This window comes from Podarcis pityusensis (genome assembly GCF_964106645.2).
Source record: "Podarcis pityusensis genome assembly, chromosome: 2".
In the NCBI taxonomy this organism is placed as follows: domain Eukaryota; kingdom Metazoa; phylum Chordata; class Lepidosauria; order Squamata; family Lacertidae; genus Podarcis; species Podarcis pityusensis.
Window position 1 is genome coordinate 67,315,859 of NC_138029.1, and position 23,481 is coordinate 67,339,339.

Sequence of the window (23,481 nt, forward strand, 5' to 3'; positions counted from 1 at the left end):
AATCAATAAACTCTGACTCTTATTAGAGCAACATCTGTATTCCCTGATAGTTCCCCCACATCTTGGAGATTTTGTCACTGACTACTTGCCTAGAGTTATCTGCTTCCTGCTAGCTAGTGCCTCCTCCTTTCATCTCTTTCAGACACATGATCTCACCCAAGCTAGTCTCAGAAGCACTGATGTGAGACAATCTAGGCAAGACCCATATTGCCCTCTGCGTTCGTTCCTGCCCTACCTTTTGACTGGATCCTTACTAGCTATGTCCCCATACCTAATCTTACAAAGACTTTCTGGATTACTGTCAGAATGCTCATTAGTTAGACAGATGTGCCAGTACCTTATGTCAGTTTTCCTCATCCTGGTGCCCTCCAGATGTTGAATTACAATTCCCATTATCCCTGACCATTTTGCTGGCGCTTATGGGATTTATAGTCCAGACCAGCTGGAAGGCATCAGGTTGAGGAAGGCTGCCATACACATCTGTGTCTATGCTTATCTATGTACATGCTGTTCATAAATTGTGAGCCTGAATAGGTATATCTTGAGGATACCTGTAGGTGACTGCAGGTATGAGTGTGCAATCAGATGTTGGTGGTTTGTGCTTAGAAAGGATATGAATGTATGAATGCCAGTATCTGAATGCATACAGGTGTGTTTGTACTTTTACAGACTGATAGATGTTCATGAGGATTGGAGCAAGTTTGATACTCATTAATGTGTGTATATGGAGTGTGCTTATGTGATTGCAAGAATGTGTGCATGTGTGACTGCATGTATTGTGAATATATTTGTGAATGCCAAGTTCAGTGTCTGTACTTACCTGTCTGCCACCTGTTCTTGTATGCTTTTATGCTTGGTGACCATGAATGCAGCAGTTATGAATGGTTGTGCTGTGGATGTGAATGAGGTGTGCCTGCTCTGGTAGTTTTTATCCACATTTTTCAATAGGATCTAAAATTCTCCAGAGCATGGACACTGCACTTTCTCTATCTGTCTGGTACAGACTACCCTACTTTTTTTCTCAGGGAAGATAGTAGGGGGTCAACCTTGTATTGCAGGAATTTTAAACGGGTTTTTCAACAAAATATAAGGTGAAACCCACTGTTTCAAGCTGCAATCTATTTGAAGGGAATTGATGACATGGATGTGGACACTGAACACCAAAGTATGCATACAACATGGCTCTGCTGCCTTAGATAGCATGTCAGTCATTGCTTAGCGAAGATCAATTTAAATAGATACACTGCTGAATATTCATTTGGTGATCTCCCATCTCAGTTCATATATGCAACTGTGTTCTCTTGAAATGGAGGTACATGCAGCAATCTCCACGCAGTTGTGTTTCAAGCAGCCATCCGTAGGGCCACTTACATGCATGAGTTCTAAAGACTGCTGTTAAATGTGTTGCAAGAACTTGTTCTATATCACCTTTGCTGTAAACACCACCTTTGCTAAAATATTGGTCCACATCTCTCAGCTGGTATGTAGTGAACAGCAACTTCCATTTCTTTTACACTCCACAAACTGGTGCTGTCATTCTGTGACTTCCATGAAATGACCGTGAATAGGCCAAGTATGTGAAACTTGTTTCATGCGCTTTTTGCTTGGATTTAGAGCAAGGCAAGTCCATGAAGTAATCGTATATAGGAAGTGATCACCCTTACAGAGATTAAGCTTTCGAAAATGGCAGTGTCCTTTGGGTGCATATTTATTTAACATTCTGAAGGTTGTATACAGCACAGCATTAAAGCTAAGGTTCTGTCAGAGCAAGGACATCACCTTGCACAATGGAACATTCTCCCTCTCTTCTACCCCCATGTGCCAACTAAAGCTGTTCTGAAGTTTCCCCCAACTCTCCAGAGCAGATTTGGGACGGCACACAAAGGGAGGAAAGTGGGAGGAAATCCTATTGTGCCAGTAGTAATTCTGCATGCAAAACTACTTCATTGAATACTGCCCTGGATTTTGTCATGGGTGTAAAGTATCTAACCAGTGGCTTCCCTCACCAGCATGTATGTGTGGTTTGTCACTGATCATCCTTACCCAGGCATAGGCAAACTCGGCCCTCCAGATGTTTTGAGACTACAATTCCCATCATCCCTGACCCACTGGTCCTGTTAGCTAGGGGATGGTGGGAGTTGTAGTCCCAAAACATCTGGAGGGCTGAGTTTGCCTATGCCTGTCCTAACTTGTTACACAGTCTGTTGGATCCTAACTGTCATGAACTAATTTCCACGGTATATGGAAATGTTTTCCATTTGTGGAAGCTGTTTTAACAATTTGTATGTTTTAGTCCCATTTCAAATATCTCCCAACTCCATCCCAGTATAAAAATGTGAAATATTTCTTCCAACTGTCCTCACTTACTAACAATTCCTTTTTCATTCAGTTTTCAGTCAGAGCAGCATGGCCCCCTGCAACTTTCTCCTCCCAGGGAGAACAGATTTTGGACTTTAACGGGCTGCAGAAATGTTTTCCTGCGCTTTCATACCCTGTCCTTTACTTTTCTTGCTCTTTATTCATTTCACCATTGTGCCGAGATGCAATTAACTATGTTTTTCTTGTATGGCCTTATAATTCTGACCATCCCTGTTAACCCGCCGATTCCTTTGGGGGAAGCAGGACACTGAAAGGGTAAGAGCAAAGTATTGAGATCATGGGACATCTGAAGATATAATTAGACATGACCATCCACTGTGAGCATAGTTCAGATTCCAAAAATGGGATAAAAACAATATATATGCTTTTATACTGAGATTGTGTGACATCTGAAGATATAATTAGAGAAAGTCATCTACCGTCAACATAGTTAACATATCTGCATCTACCACAATATCACTGAAGAGAGCTAGTTCAGAGTCCAAAAACAGGATAAAAACAGTATCTGTATCTTTAAATAGCTAATGACCAAAAAACACCACAACACCTAGCAGATTTTGAATAGTGGAACAACATGGCAAAAGGCCAAATTGCACATCATGGTAAGCCATGGTTGGTGGCTTAATCATGAATAAGCAGCATTCTAGTGCACACACCCTAATCACTCCCACTTTGTTCTTCCTCTTATGTGAATAGGAGCAACAGACCATGAAACTTGGCTTTTTGCTATGTCCAAATCTGGGGTTGTCATTTGTTTCTTCTGAAAGACCACAATAACAAATCCAATATTTGTTCTTGGCTTGCTGATATTGTTTTGGGGGGAGGAACAAACCATGATCCTGGTTCAAACATAATGGCAAACTAAGTTGCATTGCTTGTTGTTCCTTCTTGCACCAGAGAAGGAGTAATTGTGCAGTTTGTACTAGCACACTCCTCATTCTTGGTAAGTCATCAATAATGGCTTTCTGTGATATGCAAAGAGGGTCATTTTTTACTTGTTGCACCTATGTATTTATTTTAAGCATTTATACAACCAGTTATTGAATCTGTAAACAATGCACATTTATCACAGGAAATGTTAGTGATTCAATTCAAACATCATACAAAAAGTTTAACTGTTGTTTTGGTGTGATGTACAAACTGACAAGCTGTAGTTTGAAATTGGCCAGTAAACCAGAATTAAAAAACATACATCAAAGTGGTTTGATGTGATGTCTAAACTAACAAACCTCTAGAGGCCTGTGCAGAACAAAAATTGGGGGAGCAGACTAGTTAATTTGCCTGTACATTTGGAAACTCAAACCATGGTTTGGGTTCTAAACCATGGTAGGAATAAACCATGGTTTGGTGTGATGTCTGAACTGAATCAATGAATTAATTCATTCAAAGTCTCATTTACAGAGAGCTACTCTGATGATTCTTTTGTGCCAGATAGGTATAATATAGGTATAATACACAGAGACCCTGCAACTCAGTTTGTGGAATGGGGTTTTTTGTTACTTTTTGTTGCTGCTGCTGTTTTTGTTCTGAGCACATGAGGACTACTGCAGTGTGCTCTGAAGATGGTCCAGAAGCTACAGCTATTGAAAAATTCTGCCACTTGGATTCTCGTGGGGGCCAGAAAATATGAATGCACAATTTTGTTCCGGTTGCTCTGAATACCAGTAGGTTTTTTGTCCCAACGCAAAGTGCTGGTCTTAACCTTTAAAGCCCTCAGTGGCTTGGGTCCAGGTTATCTGAAGAACCACTTTCACCCCTGTAATCCTTGCAGTATGCTAACATCTGTCCCAGGGGTCCTCCTCAAGTTCCCACCATTAAAATCGGCTAGGTTGGTATGTACAGGGCATTGTCAGTGATGGCCCCCAAAACTATAGACTCCCCTTCAATAAACTTTTATCTTATCCCTTCAACCGTGGCATCGAAGGCTTCCTTTTCATGCTGCCTTTAATTGATACCAGAGCAGCTTCTCGGATTAATCTCTACACTGGTTCTGCTGCGACTATTTGTACCTTGTTTCTCACTCCTTTTTAAATTGATTTGTGAGGACTTAGCCCTAAAAAGTGGCTCAAATCCTTCAAATAAGACAAAGTATTTAGGAGACTTCTCCTCCCAGCTGCTGCTTTGGGGTTTCAGTCATACGTTCACAATAAGAGATGCTGAAGACCAGTCTCCCATTTCTCTCATGTCAGTCCAATTTTCTCCATGACTGCAAAATAAGTGCATTATAGATGCTTCATGAAGGTATGAAAGATGAGGCCACAGTGTTGCCCTTGGTAAGTAATTGGCTGTGTAACATGTCATCCAGAGGAATATTGACAAGCACGCTTTCCCATGTGTTGACCAGGTGAAGCAACAAGCGAAAGAATTGACATATTTACAGAGTGATGGAGCGAAAGTGTCTCAAGCAGTAACTGTTGCTCCACTGTGTTGCGTGTTACCCAGTCACATAAAGGCGTTGGTTTTCTGCCCAGGTGGACATGCACTCAGAGCAGCATCAGTCCCCAGTACAATATCTGCGAGCAGATGGTTCAGATCCGAGATGACCATATCCGCTTCATCTCCGAACTTGCTCGCTACAGCAACAGTGAGGTAAGCTTCCATGGAGGGGAACAAAGGCCCTGGAGCAATTTGTGGAATGAAAGGGGGAAGGGTTGGATGTAGACCTGGGGAAATGCTCTGAAATGCTTAGTGGGTAAATCTCATCTGTAATGTTAGAGTGCAGATAAAACCACCCCTCAAGAGTGGTGGCTAACTACTCTGTTTTCCGGGTTTACTTTATTCAGGATTTTCACTGCCCCTACCCACTTTTAGCCAGCCCAAAGGAGAGTAGCATCCTGGTTGTGTTGTCTGTTTTTTTTAACTTGCCATATCCCTAGGCTAAACTTTTTGTGCCATGCTTTTAATCTTCCTGTGCACTGTACTTCTTCTTGTAAACTCCCCACTGCCACATACTTTCAACCTTTCTCTGAACTTTTTGGCCTTCTGTTGCAGAAGTCCCCAAAATCAAAAGCAACCATTTTACAACCTAAAGACAAATGCAGAATGGCCAAAACTCATCCTCCAAACCCACCATCATTACAGAGTCCATACCCACTCTGTAATGTGCCTCTTTCTGAGGTTCCAGTTTTCCATCTCTAACTCCTTATTCCTGTTTTGTTTTCCACTTAGGACCATGTCTCAGTTCTTCTGCACCAGCTCCCTTTTCTTCAGGGCTGTCATTTCCGTTTTTTGTACAACTGTTTACTTTTTCTTGCTCAGATCGGAAACTCAGTTAAGGGAGAGGGTAGTACTTTTTAAAAAAGATATGATAGTGGCATTGGATAAGATACAGTTGTTAAGCTACAATAGGCATGTGTCCCTCAGACAGAGGTACTTATCTGATGTTCTCCAGGTTGTGACTGGCTCAGGATTGGACAGCCAGAAGTCAGATGAGGAATACAGGGAGCTTTTTGACTTGGCTTTACGGGGACTGCAGCTTCTGTCCAAGTGGAGTGCACATGTTATGGAAGTGGTAAGTAGTGGCTATAGACATACGATACTCAGGGTGTCAGATGTGTTTAATTCTTATTCAGCCTGATTGGTGGCCATCGATTACCACGCAACAAAACTTAACGTAAATAAAGCAAGGATTTTGCATACAGTGGAGGAGTTGTGAGATCGTGAAATGGTTTCACTAAGATTTTTCTCAAATGACAAGCAGTGGTTGAACAATATCTGCTTTTGTTTTCTCTATTCAGTATTCTTGGAAGCTGGTCCATCCTACTGATAAGTTTTGTAACAAAGATTGCCCAGGCACCGCTGAGGAGTATGAAAGAGCCACACGGTACAATTACACCAGTGAGGAGAAGTTTGCGTTTGTGGAGGTGGGTGGCTGCATTGTCTCAATACGTTCAAAGTGGCAAATGTCTCTTGGAAAAGGGTGGTTGGAGTGCTAGCATGTGAGGTTCAGTATAGGTAAAGGTAAAGAGACCCCCGACCATTAGGTCCAGTCGTGGCCGACTCTGGGGTTGCGGCACTCATCTTGCTTTACTGGCCGAGGGAGCTGGTGTACAGCTTCCGGGTCATGTGGCCAGCATGACTAAGCTGCTTCTGGCGAACCAGAGCAGTGCACGGAAACGCCTTTTACCTTCCCACCGGAGCGGTACCTTTTTATCTACTTGCCCTTTGACGTGCTTTCGAACTGCTAGGTTGGCAGGAGCAACAGGAGCTCACCCCGTCGCGGGGATTCGAACCGCCGACCTTCCGATCAGCAAGTCCTAGGCTCTGTGGTTTAACCCACAGTGCCACCCGCGTCCCTGAGGTTCAGTATACTTGGGGTTAAACATTTTCTCCTTTGGCCAAGTTGTTTCTGGTATTTTTTTTATCTGTAAGCAACGCCAGTCCCACTGAACACTACCTGTGTTAGGGATTTTCCATACTGTACTTGCTTTTCTCCCTGCTCTTTCCAGGCACATGTCCATGCTTTAAAGCTCCATGTCAGAGCACCTTTTTTCTTTTTCTTTCTCCTATAAAAACCTGCTCTTTAAAGCTGAATCAGAGCAAATGGCAATTTGGGTTTTCTACAGATTCCCATTTGCTCTGATTCAGCAATCCAAACATTAGTTTTGGGGGTGGGGGGAATTGACTTGGCATGTTTCCCTTCACTACAGAAGGGCATTGAAAATAAAGGTCCTTTTTTATCTTTAATTACTCAGGTGATTGCTATGATAAAAGGCCTGCAGGTGCTCATGGGCCGCATGGAGAGTGTTTTCAACCAAGCCATCAGGAACACAATATATGCAGCTCTGCAGGATTTTGCTCAGGTGACACTGAGAGAGCCACTAAGGCAAGCTGTCAGGAAGAAGAAGAATGTCCTAATCAGGTGAGGCTGGCCTTCCCAATACAAGCAAAACGTGGCTGTGAAATCTTAAGGGAGAAACCAGATGCTGCACTCAACACAATACTGTCAAAAATGGCAGCCCTGAATGCAGTTCCCCCAGCGTTAATCCATTTTGTGGCATTATCACATTAAGCCTTTGCCCTCTGATGTTCCATATTATTGGCTCCTTCTGATAGGGGTGGAGCAACACACAACTGAATGAGGTCACTGCAGGAGTTAGCCTCTCTGAACAAGAGGGAGGGAGGGAAAATTTGACATGCGTTTGGTGGCAACTCCATGTCAATCATAATTTAGTTCTACTCTTAAATGTTCCTTTGTTTCTACATAATACTCAAAAGCTGTGTTGAAAGAAAAGAACAATAGCAGCTATTGACATGGTTAAAACCATAATCCATAATCTCAGGATGTTCCTAAGCAATAAAGACAAAGGTTCATAATCCCCCAACAATTGCAGGATTGTCCAAGGGCTTGTGTGAAACCGTTGCAGGATGATGATGATGATGATGATTGGATAAACAGACAACACCAACATTCCCATGTATTTTAATAAACTGCTTTATTAATAAACTCCAAAGGGCCACATGCATAGAGTGTTTATGTATAAAACTCTGACTTTCCTGTGGCTGGAAGGTAAGGATCACATAAGCTGTGTGACCCATTTTGGCCTCTGGCCACAGTACCACTGGCCCTATCAGGTTTCCCATGAGGTACTGTGGCCCCAAGGCTTTTAAAAAGACCCACACTGCTCCTGTATTAATTGTATCTTTGCAGCAGTCCTGTGAGGTAGGCCAGTCTGAAGAAACAGTGATTTACTAGGCCCTATTCAGTGGAGAGTTGAATCGAATTTCTTTCATCTTCCTAGTGTCCTCCAGGCAATTAGAAAGACAATCTGTGATTGGGAGGGAGGGCGTGAGCCTCCAAATGACCCCTGTCTGAGAGGCGAGAAGGACCCCAAAGGCGGTTTCGATATCAAGGTCCCACGCCGAGCTGTAGGGCCTTCTAGCACACAGGTATGTACCTCCTTCTCTGCTGAGAGCAGTTTGGGACTCTAAGATGTTGTGTCTGTAAACTAAACATTTAGAATGCTTTTGTTTCAAAGTTTCTCTTTAACACCAGTCACGCTGTCTTAATTATATCATGTATAATTATGTAATGTGTGAATTACGTTCTGTGAATCGCACTGTCCTTAGCAAGTAGGATGTTGCAGTTCGTAACATTGTTTTCTGTTCTAAACGTGCAGTTGGTTCACAGTTCAGCATTAAACACATTGGTTATAAAAGGAGGAGCCTCTCCAGTAACATCAGCCTGCTTGTCCACTTTTCCTTTTCAAGGAGCCTTGATCCTCCTGACAAACAGATATCAACACTATTAACTCAGGTGGTGTAGGTCACATCTTGGGTCCTCTGGAAGTCTGGTTAGATCCTCTCACCTAATAGGTGATTGGCACTGTCAGAAATGAAAATCTAGTAAATGGTGCTGGAGTATTACATATACATCATGGAGGCTGGAAATGGTGTTTTCATTCCCCTCCCCCTCCACAGTAGTTCTCTGAGGGACAAGATATTATTCCAATCAACATATAATACACAGGACCTTTCATATTCATTGGTTTGGAGCTATTTAAAAGGTAAAGGGACCCCTAACCATTAGGTCCAGTCGTGGCCGACTCTGGGGTTGTGGTGCTCATCTCGCTTTATTGGCCGAGGGAGCCGGCGTACAGCTTCCAGGTCATGTGGCCAGCATGACTAAGCCGCTTCTGGCAAACCAAAGCAGCGCACGAAAACACCATTTACCTTCCCGCTGGAGCGGTACCTATTTATCTACTTGCACTTTGACGTGCTTTTGAACTGCTAGGTGGCAGGAGCAGGGACTGAGCAACGGGAGCTCACCCCGTCGCGGGGATTTGAACTGCCAACCTTCTGATCGGCAAGTCCTAGGCTCTGTGGTTTAACCCACAGAGCCACCCAACCTGGTGCCCTCCAGATGTTTTAGATTCCTGTTCCCATCATCCCTGACCATTGGCCATGCTGTCTGGGGCTGATGGGAGCTGTACTACAGTGTTCCAGATTGAGCAAAGCATTTAAGTGGCATGGGAAATATAAATTGCCCACAAGCTTTTGAGCTGGAATTTTGTTTATAGGTTTTTAAGAAAAAGTACAGATGAACTCACTCGTGAGCGGTCATTAGCTGTAGGAGATGATGCAGACTACAGGCAACCTCCCATTTATGCAGGGGTTACATTCCAAGGCACTGTACGCATCAGTGAAAGTGTGTATATTTGAAAAACAATTGGAAAAGCCTACAAACATTCTTGAAAACCCCTTAAAAAATCCAAGCTCTCTCCAAACTTTGCTCGAAACCCCAACCCTCCATAGGCCTCAGTGGTTGGTGCAAGGGCTCTTGGGTTTGCACTTGCAAAGGTTCTTGGGATTGCTAGGTGCTGTTTCCATGCCTCTTCTGACCTTTCTAGGTTTTTGCCATTTTAAAATTCACTTCTGGGTTTTGCGCGATTTACTTGGAAGTAAATTTTATTGTGACTGTATGCGCAGTCACGTACATATTGAACACACGTAAATAGGGGGTTGCCTGCATAATAAGAATAATCACTCTCCTCTTGCAGCTTTATATGGTGAGAACCATGCTGGAATCGCTCATTGCAGACAAAAGTGGCTCAAAGAAGACTCTCAGGAGCAGCCTGGATGGACCAATAGTTCTGGCCATTGAAGAGTTCCACAAACAGTCCTTCTTCTTCACTCATCTTCTCAATATTAGCGGTAGGTAGTAACAGTCGCAGGTTTGATATGAATGCATGTTTGATGTGTGTAATACGTCAAGGATCAGGCAGCCTTTCTGTTGATATGAATACATGTTTTATATGAGTTAACATTTCAAAGGATAGTAGCATCTGGGAGAATCTCTCCCATTTGCTGTAGCTCATCTTAAGGTGCTTTTAGATCTGGATGTGAACTTTGTCAGAAATTGCTACCATGTGTGTTTAAACTGTTTTCTTGAATACAGTAGTTTATGGTCATGAAGCATGTTTATTTCTTAAAATAAAAATCATATATCATGTACATACTCTTTTCTTAACTCATATATGCTTTTATATCTGATATATATTATAATTTATAATAATAGCAGATGTAGACTAGCCTTCTGCTCATCCTTCATAAGTGTTAAACCTTCCTTCACTATTTGTGTTTGTAGAGGCCCTCCAACAATGCTGTGACCTATCCCAGCTTTGGTTCCGGGAATTTTTTCTGGAGTTGACCATGGGCCGCCGGATTCAGTTCCCTATTGAGATGTCTATGCCTTGGATTCTAACAGATCACATCCTGGAAACAAAAGAACCTTCTATGATGGAGTAAGAGCTCAAGGACGTTGTGGAATGCATCTGTGGAAATAAATGGGTTGGATATCTTTGAGATGGCAAACTGAAGGCATTTGTCTTTATTGTGGCATGTATTCCTTCTAGCATGTAAAAGGAAATAGTGGCCTAGTGTCTAAGGTCAGGTACTATTCCATCTTTACTTGCCTTTCATTTGGGGTACATTGTCTCCTTTTGCCATCAGAAGGGTGGATGGCAATGAGGACTGTCTTAAAGGGTAAGCCAGATGTTTTGCCTAGTGGGGGGGGGGCTCCTCAGGTGATGCATAAAATCGGCATTCATCGCTCTGGTCTTTTTAGGACTTGTGAAACAAGTGAGATTGATTTATGGCAGTGGGGGGTATGTTTCACTTGGGTAGTTCAAACTCTTCCATCAGTTTCTGTTTGTGTGTGTGAAGAAATTCGTTTTTAAAAGTCAGAGGATTAATAACATGCATTGTTAAATTGTAAATATTGATTACATTTTATGCATGAAACTAAGTTTCCACTGGGTGTGCTTGGTTGGTTTGTTTTTAAACACAGTGTCCATAGCACACTGAAATGCAGGTCCTGATCTCTCTGACAGGAAGCTGCCATATTCAGAATCAAACCATTGGCCCATGTAGCTCAGTATTGTGCATGCTGACTTGCAATAGCTCTCCGATTTCTGGCACGGTTCTCTCCTAGCCCTTCCTGAGGAGGCCAGGAATTGAACCTGAGACCTTCTGCATGCAAAGCAGATGCTGTACCAGTGTAATATAGCCATCCCAAGGACAGTTTTTGGTACTATATCTATCAGGTCTTCCGTTCTCTGCCATCACTGGCTCCCATTTGCCATTCTTCTTACTTCTTGCACCCTTGGACATGTCACCTCCTACCCATGCTTCCCACGTGCCCTTTCCCTTCTTGCTCATATACAAATACTTTTGAGTGCAAGATTCCACGCACTCCAGGTTGGCTTTAGTGCTAAGTGAGCAGGCAGAGAACTTCTGCTTTAAAGAAGAAAGAAACGGAGGTGACTGTCATACCCAAACACTGTGCTGGCATGTCCTAAGCCTGTTTCCTTCATTGCAGGTATGTGCTGTATCCATTGGACCTCTACAACGACAGCGCTTATTATGCTTTGACCAAGTTTAAAAAGCAGTTTCTCTATGATGAAATTGAAGCAGAAGTGAGCTTATTTTCTTTTTTCTTACCTAATTGTTCTTGTAACTTCATAAACAATTGTCCAGTCTTATGCATATTGGTCCTAAAGCCTGTTTCTTTCACTCTTCTGACAGGTCAACTTGTGTTTTGATCAATTTGTTTACAAATTGTCAGACCAGATCTTTGCTTACTATAAAGCAATGGCTGGCAGGTAGGAGACTTCTGCTCGGTTTTGGTTCAATTGTCAAAACATGGCAAGCTTTTAACTGTGTTGTATCAGCTGCTATGTACTTCTTTAAAGGACAGACTGCTTCCTTATCTGAAGATCTTATGGCTTGTGCAGGTGGTGAGATCACAACAAATATACATTGCTGGGAAATGAGAGGAGATTGTTAGCACAGAGTTGAAAATGGTCCATGTTAATAACACGAACTGCTTAGTATTGCATACTCTTTATTGGCAACTACCTTTTTAACAACTAAATATTGTCACTTATCCAAAATATGTTGCCTAACCTCTGTTCCAAATTTTGCACCATGGAAACAGAACTTCTATGTTAGTAACTTACAGATTTTTTCATGCACTAAATCCCACAATTAATTTGATGGTTCAGATACCCTTGCTGAATGTGTATAGCATAGGGGTAGCCAAATGGAGACCTCCTGACTCTGTTGGACTTCTGGGGCGCATCAAGTTCACCACCTATTGCCTAGCTCTACTTTTAGGTGAAATATTGTTAATAACATAAAGCTATTCAAGTAAAAGCATTGACAAGTTGCTTTCCAATTACAGTGTATTATTGGATAAACGATTCCGGGCTGAATGTAAGAATTATGGAGTGATTATACCTTACCCGCCATCCAACCGCTATGAAACGTTGCTCAAACAGAGACATGTCCAGGTACAACTTAAGTCGGTTGCAACAAGATTCCCAGTCTTTTATATTGGCTTGCCAGCTGGGGAGGAGTCGTACATCAAGTTTACATTCCAGACATCTGTGCGTTGCCAATCTCTGCCATGCACAGAGATGTAAATATGAAAGCCTAAATAATTTTATATAGCACACCTCAGATCCCAAGCCAGCCAAAGGTACTCTTGTAGTTGCTTCACCTATGGTGAGAAGCATCACACACATACAAACATTTTTTGGCCCTTAAAAGTAACTATGTGAATGTACTCATAATATGATTTCTATCCCTAGTGAAATAATGGGCTTTAGTAGAATGGACAGTTATGGTTGGCATTTCTCATCCATTTATCTCATGGCATACTTTCAAATATAGAAGCATTCTCCTTTTTATTGTTTCCATGGGAACACAGGAATCTGCCTTATACTGAGTCAGACCATTGGTCCATCTTACTCAGTATTGTCTTGCTCACTAACTGGGAGCCTCCCAGACAGGGTTCTCTTTTAGCCCTGTCTGGAGATGTGGGACTGAACCTTCTGCATTCAAAGCATATACTGAGCTACAGCCCTTCTCGCTCATATGCCCCAGCCAGCAGGGGTTGTTTTACCGACTGAAGCTCCACTTCATGCATAAAATTACTCCCTTACCCTCAATTTTACTACAGTGGAGGAAGCAGATCCTTGTGCATATTCCTTTGCAAGCATGGGCTTTCCCTGGCTGCTGAAATGAATGGATCAAAATCCTTACCCCCATTTTATTATAGATAGGCCAACTCATACATTTGGGGTACAAGTTAGTTCTTTCTCTCTGCATAGTAATTCCGAATCAAGGACCACTTCTTAATCATCTTCTCACTTGCTGTCTGTCTTGTGACTTCCACAGCTGCTGGGCCGATCCATCGACCTAAATAGACTCATCACTCAGCGTATCTCAGCCGCAATGTACAAATCACTAGACCAGGCCATTAGTCGCTTTGAAAGTGAGGATCTGACATCCATTGTGGTAAGTTTTCCCAGTGGCTCTACTAAGGCTGGATGACAGGATGCAAGTTGGAGGGGGGTGTTCCTAAATAACAACAGTAGTAACCTCAACATGTTTTTTCCTTTCTTCAATTTTGTAAGTTTTTACATAGAACAGCTGTACTGTGGAGAGAAGATCCAGATACATTATTTCTCATAGTCAGAATGCCTCTGGGCACCATATGATCTTTCCCAAGACCCTCTCAGATCTGGATTAAGGCGAGGAAGCAGAATGGAAAGACCTACTTCCCAATGCACAAATATTGCATCTCTAGTATATTTATAATCCCCAGTGGAGTCTATTTTCTTATTACTAACGTGCTTACAGTATGTAGATTCAGGTCTTGCTCATGGATATGTTACAATCAGGAATCAGAAAGGGAAGTTGTCAATCCTAAATGCATCTTTTGATAATGGTGCCGAAGGAGACTGTCCACATTCACTGGACCTATCTCCAGATGGGGGAAGAACTGTCAACATCCTCAAGTGGTTGCTGATAGCCTCCACACCTTGGGCATTCAGCATAACATACCGCATTTTTCCATGTATTAGACGAGGTTTTGTGACTCAAAAATCGTGTGAAAAAACGGGGGTCGTCCAATACATGGACAGTGGAATGGGGGGGTGGCATGCCTGCCAGCCAGCCAGTTGGTGGGAGCGCAACTTCCTCCGATGCTGCAGTAAGCGGGAAACGATCTAGGGAGTGTTTCCTGCACACAGCTGCGTGGGTGGGAGAAGCTGTGTGCCTCCAGCCAGCTGGTTGGTGGGAGCGCAACTTCCGGTGCTGCTGTGCATGGGAAACACTCCCTAGATCGTTTCCCGCGCACAGTGGCATCAGGGGAAGTTGTGCTCCCACCAACCAGCTGGCAGGTGGGAGCACAACTTCCCCTGATGCTGCTGCACGTGGGAAGCGATCTAGGGAGTGTTTGCTGCCCGCAGCTGCATGGGGGGAGAAGCTCAACAACTTTGGGCCATCTCCCCTCATTTTCTTAAAATTGAGTTCCCAAAAATAGGGGGGAGTCTTATACATGGGGGCGACTTATAGACAGAAAAATACGGTAGATAAAATTTATTGGTTCTCTTCTTGGCAAAGAAGAGGCATAAATAACCGTGCACTGGAGTATGAGATTTTCAAATAGTTGGGTCACTAAGCAATTGCCAAGTGTGATACAACGGCTAAGAGATTGCCTTGTGAAAATTCAGCCCGAACCCCTTAAGTCTTGTCTCTGCCATGAATCCAGTCAGTGGTCTTAGGAGGTCACTGTGTCTCAGCCTGCGTCTCCCCTTTCTTCTACAGTTTGCAGTATGGGTACAATAATAAGCTTTGTAAGGGTTAGTCAGCTGATGTAAGTAAGCGGTATAAATATAACTGTTAAGAATATTGTGTTGTCTTTATAATTCTTCCCCTGGCATCAGTCCAGATCAGATGTATGGTGTTTTCAGTCCACAACCTGTTAGAAAAGTGCCCACTCCTTTCTTTGGGTGCAGGAGCTTGAATGGCTTTTGGAGATAAACCGTCTGACGCACAGACTGCTGTGCAAGCACATGACCTTGGACAGTTTCGATGCCATGTTCCGAGAGGCCAATCACAATGTCTCGGCTCCTTATGGTCGCATCACCCTGCATGTCTTCTGGGAGCTGAACTTTGACTTTTTACCTAATTACTGCTACAACGGGTCTACTAACAGGTAAGAAGAAAATGTCAAATAGCTCAGTTGGTAGAGCGTGAGACTCTTAACCTGGGGGTCGTGGGTTCGAGCCCCACATTGGGCAAAAGATTCCTGCATTGCAGGGGGCTGGACTAGACTCTTGCCGTCCCTTCCAACTCTACAGTTCTGTCATTCAAAGTGAGGTGCAGTTTGAAGGCTAGTTATAGCTTATGGGTGCATTTCAAGACTCATGCTCTTCATCCTTCTTGACCCAAACCAAGGTGGATTACACATAATCAATTTCACAATAGAGTATTGAAACTGAAAACAATTATAGGCATTGCTCTTGAGTTGGTCAGGGTTTTGGCATAGCTAATTTTAGATCAGAAAAATGACATCTCATTAAGCTGTCATGGTTGGATGGAAGGGGAAGGGTCACATAAAGCTGGTCAATGTGGGAGTCTTAGAGGATACTGTAAATATTTGTGTACAAATGTGATGGGGTTGTATCCAAAGTTGTGGGAACGAAAAGCATACAGCTGATCTCCCCCCCCCCCCGGCAGCCCCTGCAGGGGTCCTACTGGACCAAAATCCTTCCACTTGATATTGGATAATTCCTCCCTCATATTGCAGCCCTTTTTCACATTCGCAGGGTTTTCAGAGGCTGGAGGAGGGAGGAGAGGAAGAGAAAGATTGGTTGACTGAGCTCTGCCTTCTACACCATTGGATACAGCCCACAGAATTCATAATAGACACGGAGCTCCGTTATATTATATTATAATGAGCTTATTGACTAAACTGCGGATAAAAATATGTAGCATTGTTTGATACAGTTCTTTGAAGAAGCATTTATGTTAAAATATATTTTCAGTAACACTGAAATTCTAGTGATTGGTATTAACAGTTAGAAATGTTCATTTCACAAGTAAAATAAAAGGGGTTTTTTTCACCGTACTTGGTAGGTGAATACAATAAAAATAGGAAAATATTGTTTCTAACTGAAAATATTAGTAAAACTGCCAGTTCATGCAGGAAAATAATTAGTTAACTTGGTGCATAAAGTAATAATGTAAGGAGGGAATCATAGTGCAATACACATCTACTCCAAAACAAGCTTCGGATGCCATTTTCTTCCATTTTTTCACAAATACCAGATTTGTACGGACAGCAATTCCATTTACCCAAGAACCCCAGAGAGATAAACCAGCCAACGTCCAGCCGTACTATCTTTATGGATCTAAGGTGAGTCAGGAAACATACTGGGTATTCAGAGTCCAGTTTGGAAGGAGTTTCATTTAAATGAATGATTTAATGAAAGATGCACCTTAATTCAGTTAATGTCAGAGCGTAGCAACTGCATTGCGGCTTTCTGTAACATTAGTGTATCTGAGGGTCAGTGAGACATTTTTCACAAATGATGTCCATTTGGCCAGTTTCCATGTGATTTGTGCCAGGAAATACTGCAGGGGGCTGGTGCAGTCCTCACATCATTACACAAACTGTCTGCATCAGTGCTCCATTACTGCATTGCCTTGCTTAAATGTTAATGTTACTAACCCTCCCATAATGTTCCTTTATCATTGGACAAATATCACAATATCCATCACCCCACCTGTTGTCTCAACTTCCTTTTCTCCTTATTATTGGCTTTTCCTTAAGAAAAACAAGCTTTGGAGAAGTATATCCATTACCCCTTTACAGATGGGCCTGGTTCATGCATAATGATCCCAGTCCAATAAATTATGGCTTCCTTCTCATCACCCCATCTCCTCTGTTCTCAAGTACCCTTCATTTGTGGGTTTTTAAAACCATGGTTTCCCATGATGTCAGACCTGGGAAACTGTTGTTTTAAGTATTTCCATCAAATGACAATCACAATGCAGGATCAGATTCTTGACTCCTGTACATTTTTCTGTTCCAACCTGAGGTTCATTTCATGGCAAAAAAAAATGTTCCAATGTACATAGCAAGCAGTGTTAGGCCACATCCAAAGCCTTTCCCCAACACTACAATGAATGAAGAAGTCAATCAATGCAAATTCTGGAGCTCATTCTTTAATCAGAGCATCTGTAGAGCTTTGGACTGAGGCAAACATGGTAAACATGTTTTTCATTAAAATCATTGAGTTAATGGCCATAATCCAAAGGTGTACACACAGAGAGAGTAGGATGCTGGCACAGCAGGAAATTTGCTCATTGCTCATGGCAGTTCCAACTGCTGAAGACAGAAACTTCTTTCTAAAGTAGACAGTGCTGATATCTTTGCAGTGGGAATTGAAGAAGGCATTTACAACAAGGCCCCCAACTGTAGACATGTTCCTCAAGTTCCCCACCCTGGTGTGCTCCGATCACTTCTTTGGATCATCACAATCTGTATTTTTAGGCTCGGGTTTTTAATCAGAGCTAATGACTCTATATATTTGCTTTATAGAAGGTTGAAACGTGATTATTTTAAAAAATAAAACACTATGGTACCATCTGTTTGCAGAGACGGCAAAATCACATTGATAGGAAATGTCATTGTCTGTGTTAGCCAAGATTTAGATCTGATCTACACATTACTCCAGCAACAGACCAGTTAAAACCATCTGAAAATAATGACTAATGTGAAATGACACATTGTTCCTCTGCATCAAATGGATGGTCTCCATGGTACTTCAGTAGTGATCTTCAGGCTATTCCAGCACAAGCATGGAGATTCTTCACACAGTAAGCTTAAGAAGAGTCTGCTGGGCCATCTTTCCCAGCATCCTGTTCTCACAGTGGCCAACCAGATGCCTGTGGGAAACCTGCAAGCAGGATTTGAGCACAAGAGCACTCTTCCCCTTATGCAGTTTCCAGCAACTGGTATTCAGAATCATTACTACCTCTGACCATGAAGTCCTCCATCGTAGCTAGTAGCCTTCAACAGCCTTCTTCAGGAATTTACCTAATTCTCTTTTAAAGCCATCCACGTTGGTGATCATCACTGCTTCCTGTGGCCACAAGTTCCATAGTTTAACTATGTACCGTGTGAAGAAGCACTTCCTATTATCTTTTAATCTTCACCTTCATTGGATGCCTAGGAGTTCTAGAATTATCCATGCATAATTTCATGCACTTTCATCGTGTCACAGAAAGGAGGACGGTCTGGGACTGATGTGGAAGCACTTATACATATTAAACCTGCAGTATGGAGATGCTACCATCTTGACTGCAATATGCAGCTGCCTCCACATGGGGGCCACAGCAGATAGATTGTTCCTCCACTAAGTTCCCATTCTTTAGAATGAAGCATTTTGTGTAGGTCAAACGCTTTTCCTACTCCACCACCAACAGAAGCTGATCCATTTTACCTGCTTCAAGTAAAGTTAGCACTTCATTTGCTTGGTATACAGTGGTACCTCGGGTTACATACGCTTCAGGTTACAGACTCCGCTAACCCAGAAATAGTACCTTGGGTTAAGAACTTTGCTTCAGGTTGAGAACAGAAATCTTGCTCCGGCGGCACGGCGGCAGCAGGAGGCCCCATTAGCTAAAGTGGTGCTTCAGGTTAAGAACAGTTTCAGGTTAAGAACGGACCTCTGGAACGACTTAAGTACGTAACCAGAGGTACCACTGTATTTTCATTATTTATTTATTCATTCTAAGCAGCCCTTCATCGTGTAAGATGGGTGGAGAAACCTTTTTTTAACATTGAGGACCACATTTCCATGGCAGCTCTCCTGGGGTCCACACGCCCAGTGGACCCCAGGTGATGGATCTAGGATGTAGTGCTGACTCCAGAGAAGTCTATGGCCAGGTTTTCATTAGTTTCTGATCTAGTATATCAAAGAGTAAAATTTACCCACCAAAGCAGATTGATGAGAGAGGCTGTCAAGCACAGCTATTTTCTTGAGATTTAGTTCCTGTGTTTCACCCGTCAGAAGAGAAATGCCTATGAGTCTCTTCCAGAGATGCACTTGGCATTCTGGAGTGATGAATTTACTTGAATGTTATGGGCTGTAGTAAAACGTAGGTAATGGCAGCAAATCAAGCAACAGCCGTTTAGATGAATTGCAGGTCAATCTTGTTGTTGTTGTTTTAGTCGTTTTAAAGTTCAGTGTTTACAGTTGATGAACACTCTTGCCATGTGAAAATCAATACACCAAGAGTAATGTATCCGGTTCTGGGCATTACAATCTAAGAAGGACAAGCTGGAACATGTGCAGAGCAGGGCAACCAAGATGACCAAGGGTGTGGAAACCAAACCTTGTGGGAAACAGTTGAAGGAATTGGGTATGTTTAGCCTGGAAAAGAAGAGTCTGAGAGAAAATACAATAGCCGTCTTCAAACATCTAAAGGGCTGTCACATGGAAGATTGTATTCCCCTGTTCTGGGTGCTAAATTACAAGAAAGGAGATTCTGATTAAACTCAGAAATAACTTTCTGGCAATAAGAGCTGTTCAAGAGTGGAAAGGCCTCCTTTAGGTTTTTAAGCAAACCATGTATGCCTTAGTTGAGATTCCTGCATTGCAGGGGTTGGACTGGATGACCCCCCGGGTCCCAACTCTACAGTTCTATCATTTATATAAGTGGAAAGGAAGAGAGAGATGACTGGGATCAGGTTCAGAATTGCATGCTGTAGTCTTAGGGACTTCCTATGTTCAAATGTATCTACAGGAAAATATAAAGAAAACTAGGAAAGCACTAGGTATTTCTCATGCTAGGTTCTCTAAAGCATTGTTGAACAAACTGACATGCTTTTTAAAAAATGAGTCCTTTTTTCTGTGGATTACTGTTTGTCACTGTACTTGAAATTAAAATACCGTAGTAATGTTTGGATGGCTCAGGTTCCTTTTTATTATTTTATAAGCAGGGCAATAGGAAAGTGTTTGTCAGAGATGACTGTCAAGAGAAAATAGCCAGCCAGCCACCCACGTAAATTCACCTTTATAGCACTTTCTGCAGCAGAACCATTGTAGGTTAAAAAAATGGAATGTATTACTTTCCATCAAAACAGGAAATAATATGTACAAATATAGCACATGACTATTGTTTTCATGAGTTTGTTCACCCAAAAAATACTGGTAGCATAACATTAGTAATTCTGATTTAAGGAGTCTCTAGTTACCTAATGCAAGAAGAATGGATGGTATTCTCTGTTGTTTCCTAATTTAAGGACTCTGTCTGTCCTGGTAGCAATACAGGAAATTGCACTCTGCCTTTGCCTATAAGGTGTGGAGCTGATGTCAAGTGTCTCCAGTGTGATTGTGAAACAGAGTAGGGATTCAAATATATATAAGATACTTTTATAGAGATGACTCCCCACTTATGTGGGGGTAACATTCTGGCCCCCTGTGCACATAAGTGAAATCACGTAAATTGGGGAGCACTCTTTAAACACTCTCTGTGCCCATCTCTCTTTAATCCACACTAAAAATACTGTATCCAAAAACATCCACAACTAGAATTGAAGCTCTGTGATCGGCAGTAGTTATTTTTTATTAACCAATCTTACAGTACAATCCTATGCATGTTTACTCAGAAGCATGTCTCACTGTTTAGGAATTATTATTATTATTATTATTATTAGGAATGTGTGCTTAGGAGTCCAGCCTCAAAAACAGCGATACATAATGCCTTCCATGTTTTAAACAATTTCTGAAAATTCAGAACTGCAAGTACTTCTGGGTTCCTTTTGTAAAAATGGCATCATATTTATTTTCCAGGAATATGAAGTAAGCACAAGTATCCATTAGCAACTGAATTAATTCCTTTCTGTTCCATTGCTTATTGCTACATATGAATTCAGGCAGAGACAAAGAGCTGCTAAAACTCCCACACAGAAGAACATGTTGATTCACTGCTGCTATATCCCTTTCTGTTCAGTAGCTGCAGTCTTCCTTTTTCAGTGTGTAAATCCACTTTTGAATATTCATCAGCTGTTTAGCATCCACATGCTGTTCTTTTTGTATTTGTAATAGCTGCAACTGTTATGCTACTTAATACAGGGAGTAACTTAACTACACTTCTTGTGCTCATCTTTGTAATTATTTTTACACGTTTTTAAAGAATTTACTTGTTTTAACATTACTGTCCAACGTAAAGTGATCCTTATGTGCATTTCTTAAACTATTTTTAAATTTTTATAAATATATTGTTTTACCTTTACCTCATCACTAGAAAGTTGTGCATAGGCTGTGATCAGGAGCTCTGATCAACATGTTGAGGTGAAGGGTCAACTCACACAATCCTGCTCCTCACTCACTCTGCATATTGACTGAACTTGTCTGAACAAGGCTATGATGAAAGTCTTGGGAAACAGGACTATAGCAAAGTACTTCTCACTATTGCTTATTCAGATTTCACTTGGACACTCCCATTAAATGGACTATACACCTGGTGTTCCAATCTTCCATAAATTGCTTAATGAAAATGATGTAACATACAAAGCAAAGAGACCTCTGTTTATATGTCATGACACAATTTACCGTCGCTTGGCATCAGCCAATCATGTTAATTATATTTACTCCAGTATCTACATTAATTCCATTATCACATTGATATCAAAATATAGTACCTTATTGATGCACAAGCTGATGATTCATAGGAGGCTGTAATCATGATGTTAGAATAATACAAGGAAAGCCAACAGAAGGCCAAAGGGTACTTGCTGGACATGTTAAACAGAAGTGAACATCCAGTGTCTTATGGTAGTAATGGTGTTGCAATCACAGTTTGTTCATATAACTTTCCTTATAAATGGAGATTGAACAATGCATGTCTCCTCAGAAGTTAGACACGTTGAGTTCAGTGGACCTCACTTCTGGGAAAGTGTGTACAGGAGTGCAGCCTAAGAAAAATGTGTCCAGAGTTGGCAAAGAAACACAGATAACAACAGGGAAAAAAACACTGTATGAGAGGCACATTTGCTTTTGGACAGAGATTCCAGAGTTTTGTGCAAAGAATTCAAAATTCTCTGTCAGCCTACCACTAGATTCTGTAATATTATTAGCAAAATAGGAAAATGTTTACTTAGTGATCTGCAAGCTTCAAACAATTTGTATAGCTGTTCAATATATTTTGAAGATCCAGTAATGGTTTTGTTTTTGCCCACCCCCACAGCCACTCAACATCGCCTACAGCCACATCTATAGCTCCTACCGGAACTTTGTGGGACCTCCTCATTTCAAGACAATCTGCCGGCTCCTTGGGTACCAAGGGATTGCTGTGGTGATGGAAGAATTGCTGAAGATCGTCAAGAGCCTGGTAATGGTGAAGTTGTGGATGAGGTTCAGGCCAGGAAGTCAAAACAATTCTGTATATTGAACAATACATTTTAAAAATAAAATGTATATTATTTTAGAATATAATTTCCATTACATTGAGATGCCTGTTTTGGGTTGGCAGAGTATCTCCACTGAAAATATTCTGTTCTGGACTCTGATTACATTGTATTGGATCAAAGACAATGAGAACAAAATTAAGCACCAGGAACTTGGGAAATGAAAGATGTTCCTGGACCTATCTGCAGTGCACATTTATATCAGTCTCTGATCTCCCCAGACCTCACTTTGCAATTAGAAACATAGGAAGCTGCCTTATACTGAGTCAGACCAATATTCCCTCCAGTTCAATATTTTCTGTGATGACTGGCAGCAGCTGTCCAGGATTTCAGACACGGTCCTCTCCCATCCCTAGATGCTCTACCACTGAGCCACAACCATTCCCCAGGGTTCCCTGAAGCTTTGTTTAGAACCTTTAAAAAAAGGAACACCACTGTTGTAAATCATTTTCATAACTGCATCTGTGGCCACTTTGTAAAACAGAATAAGCTTTCAACTTTAAGCTGATCTTCTAGAGCTGACCTTTTTGTTCTTCTGCTTCTTGTAGTTGCAAGGGACCATCCTTCAGTATGTGAAAACCTTGATAGAGGTGATGCCAAAGATCTGCCGCCTGCCAAGGCATGAGTATGGATCTCCAGGTTGGTACTTGGAATGCTTCATGAGATGGCTATCAATGTCAGTTCTTCCCTATGTGCATCTTTATTTATCTGTGAAATTTGTATTAATGCACTTTCACCATTCTGCTCAGGATGGCTTGTGTGCGGTTATCCTGCTCTAAAATAAGTTATGCCAAGAGATAGTTACTTGCCTAAGGCCACCTTCATAACAA

The 23,481-nt window shown here is 41.9% G+C and overlaps 1 protein-coding gene across 4 annotated transcripts in view; it reads left to right on the forward strand.

Annotated features, from left to right (window-relative positions):
- Positions 1 to 23,481, forward strand: part of CYFIP2 (cytoplasmic FMR1 interacting protein 2) — a 65,640-nt gene that overhangs the window by 22,560 nt on the left and 19,599 nt on the right. For all 4 annotated transcript variants that reach the window (XM_080987870.1, XM_080987869.1, XM_080987867.1 and 1 more), the window contains exons 11-25: positions 4,851 to 4,968; positions 5,771 to 5,890; positions 6,117 to 6,242; positions 7,074 to 7,240; positions 8,121 to 8,268; positions 9,879 to 10,032; positions 10,466 to 10,622; positions 11,699 to 11,795; positions 11,905 to 11,981; positions 12,563 to 12,671; positions 13,561 to 13,680; positions 15,186 to 15,385; positions 16,501 to 16,588; positions 22,432 to 22,575; positions 23,200 to 23,290. In XM_080987870.1, coding sequence (XP_080843996.1) covers positions 4,851 to 4,968; positions 5,771 to 5,890; positions 6,117 to 6,242; positions 7,074 to 7,240; positions 8,121 to 8,268; positions 9,879 to 10,032; positions 10,466 to 10,622; positions 11,699 to 11,795; positions 11,905 to 11,981; positions 12,563 to 12,671; positions 13,561 to 13,680; positions 15,186 to 15,385; positions 16,501 to 16,588; positions 22,432 to 22,575; positions 23,200 to 23,290 — 1,916 coding nt within the window. The remainder of the gene's footprint in view (positions 1 to 4,850; positions 4,969 to 5,770; positions 5,891 to 6,116; positions 6,243 to 7,073; positions 7,241 to 8,120; positions 8,269 to 9,878; positions 10,033 to 10,465; positions 10,623 to 11,698; positions 11,796 to 11,904; positions 11,982 to 12,562; positions 12,672 to 13,560; positions 13,681 to 15,185; positions 15,386 to 16,500; positions 16,589 to 22,431; positions 22,576 to 23,199; positions 23,291 to 23,481) is intronic.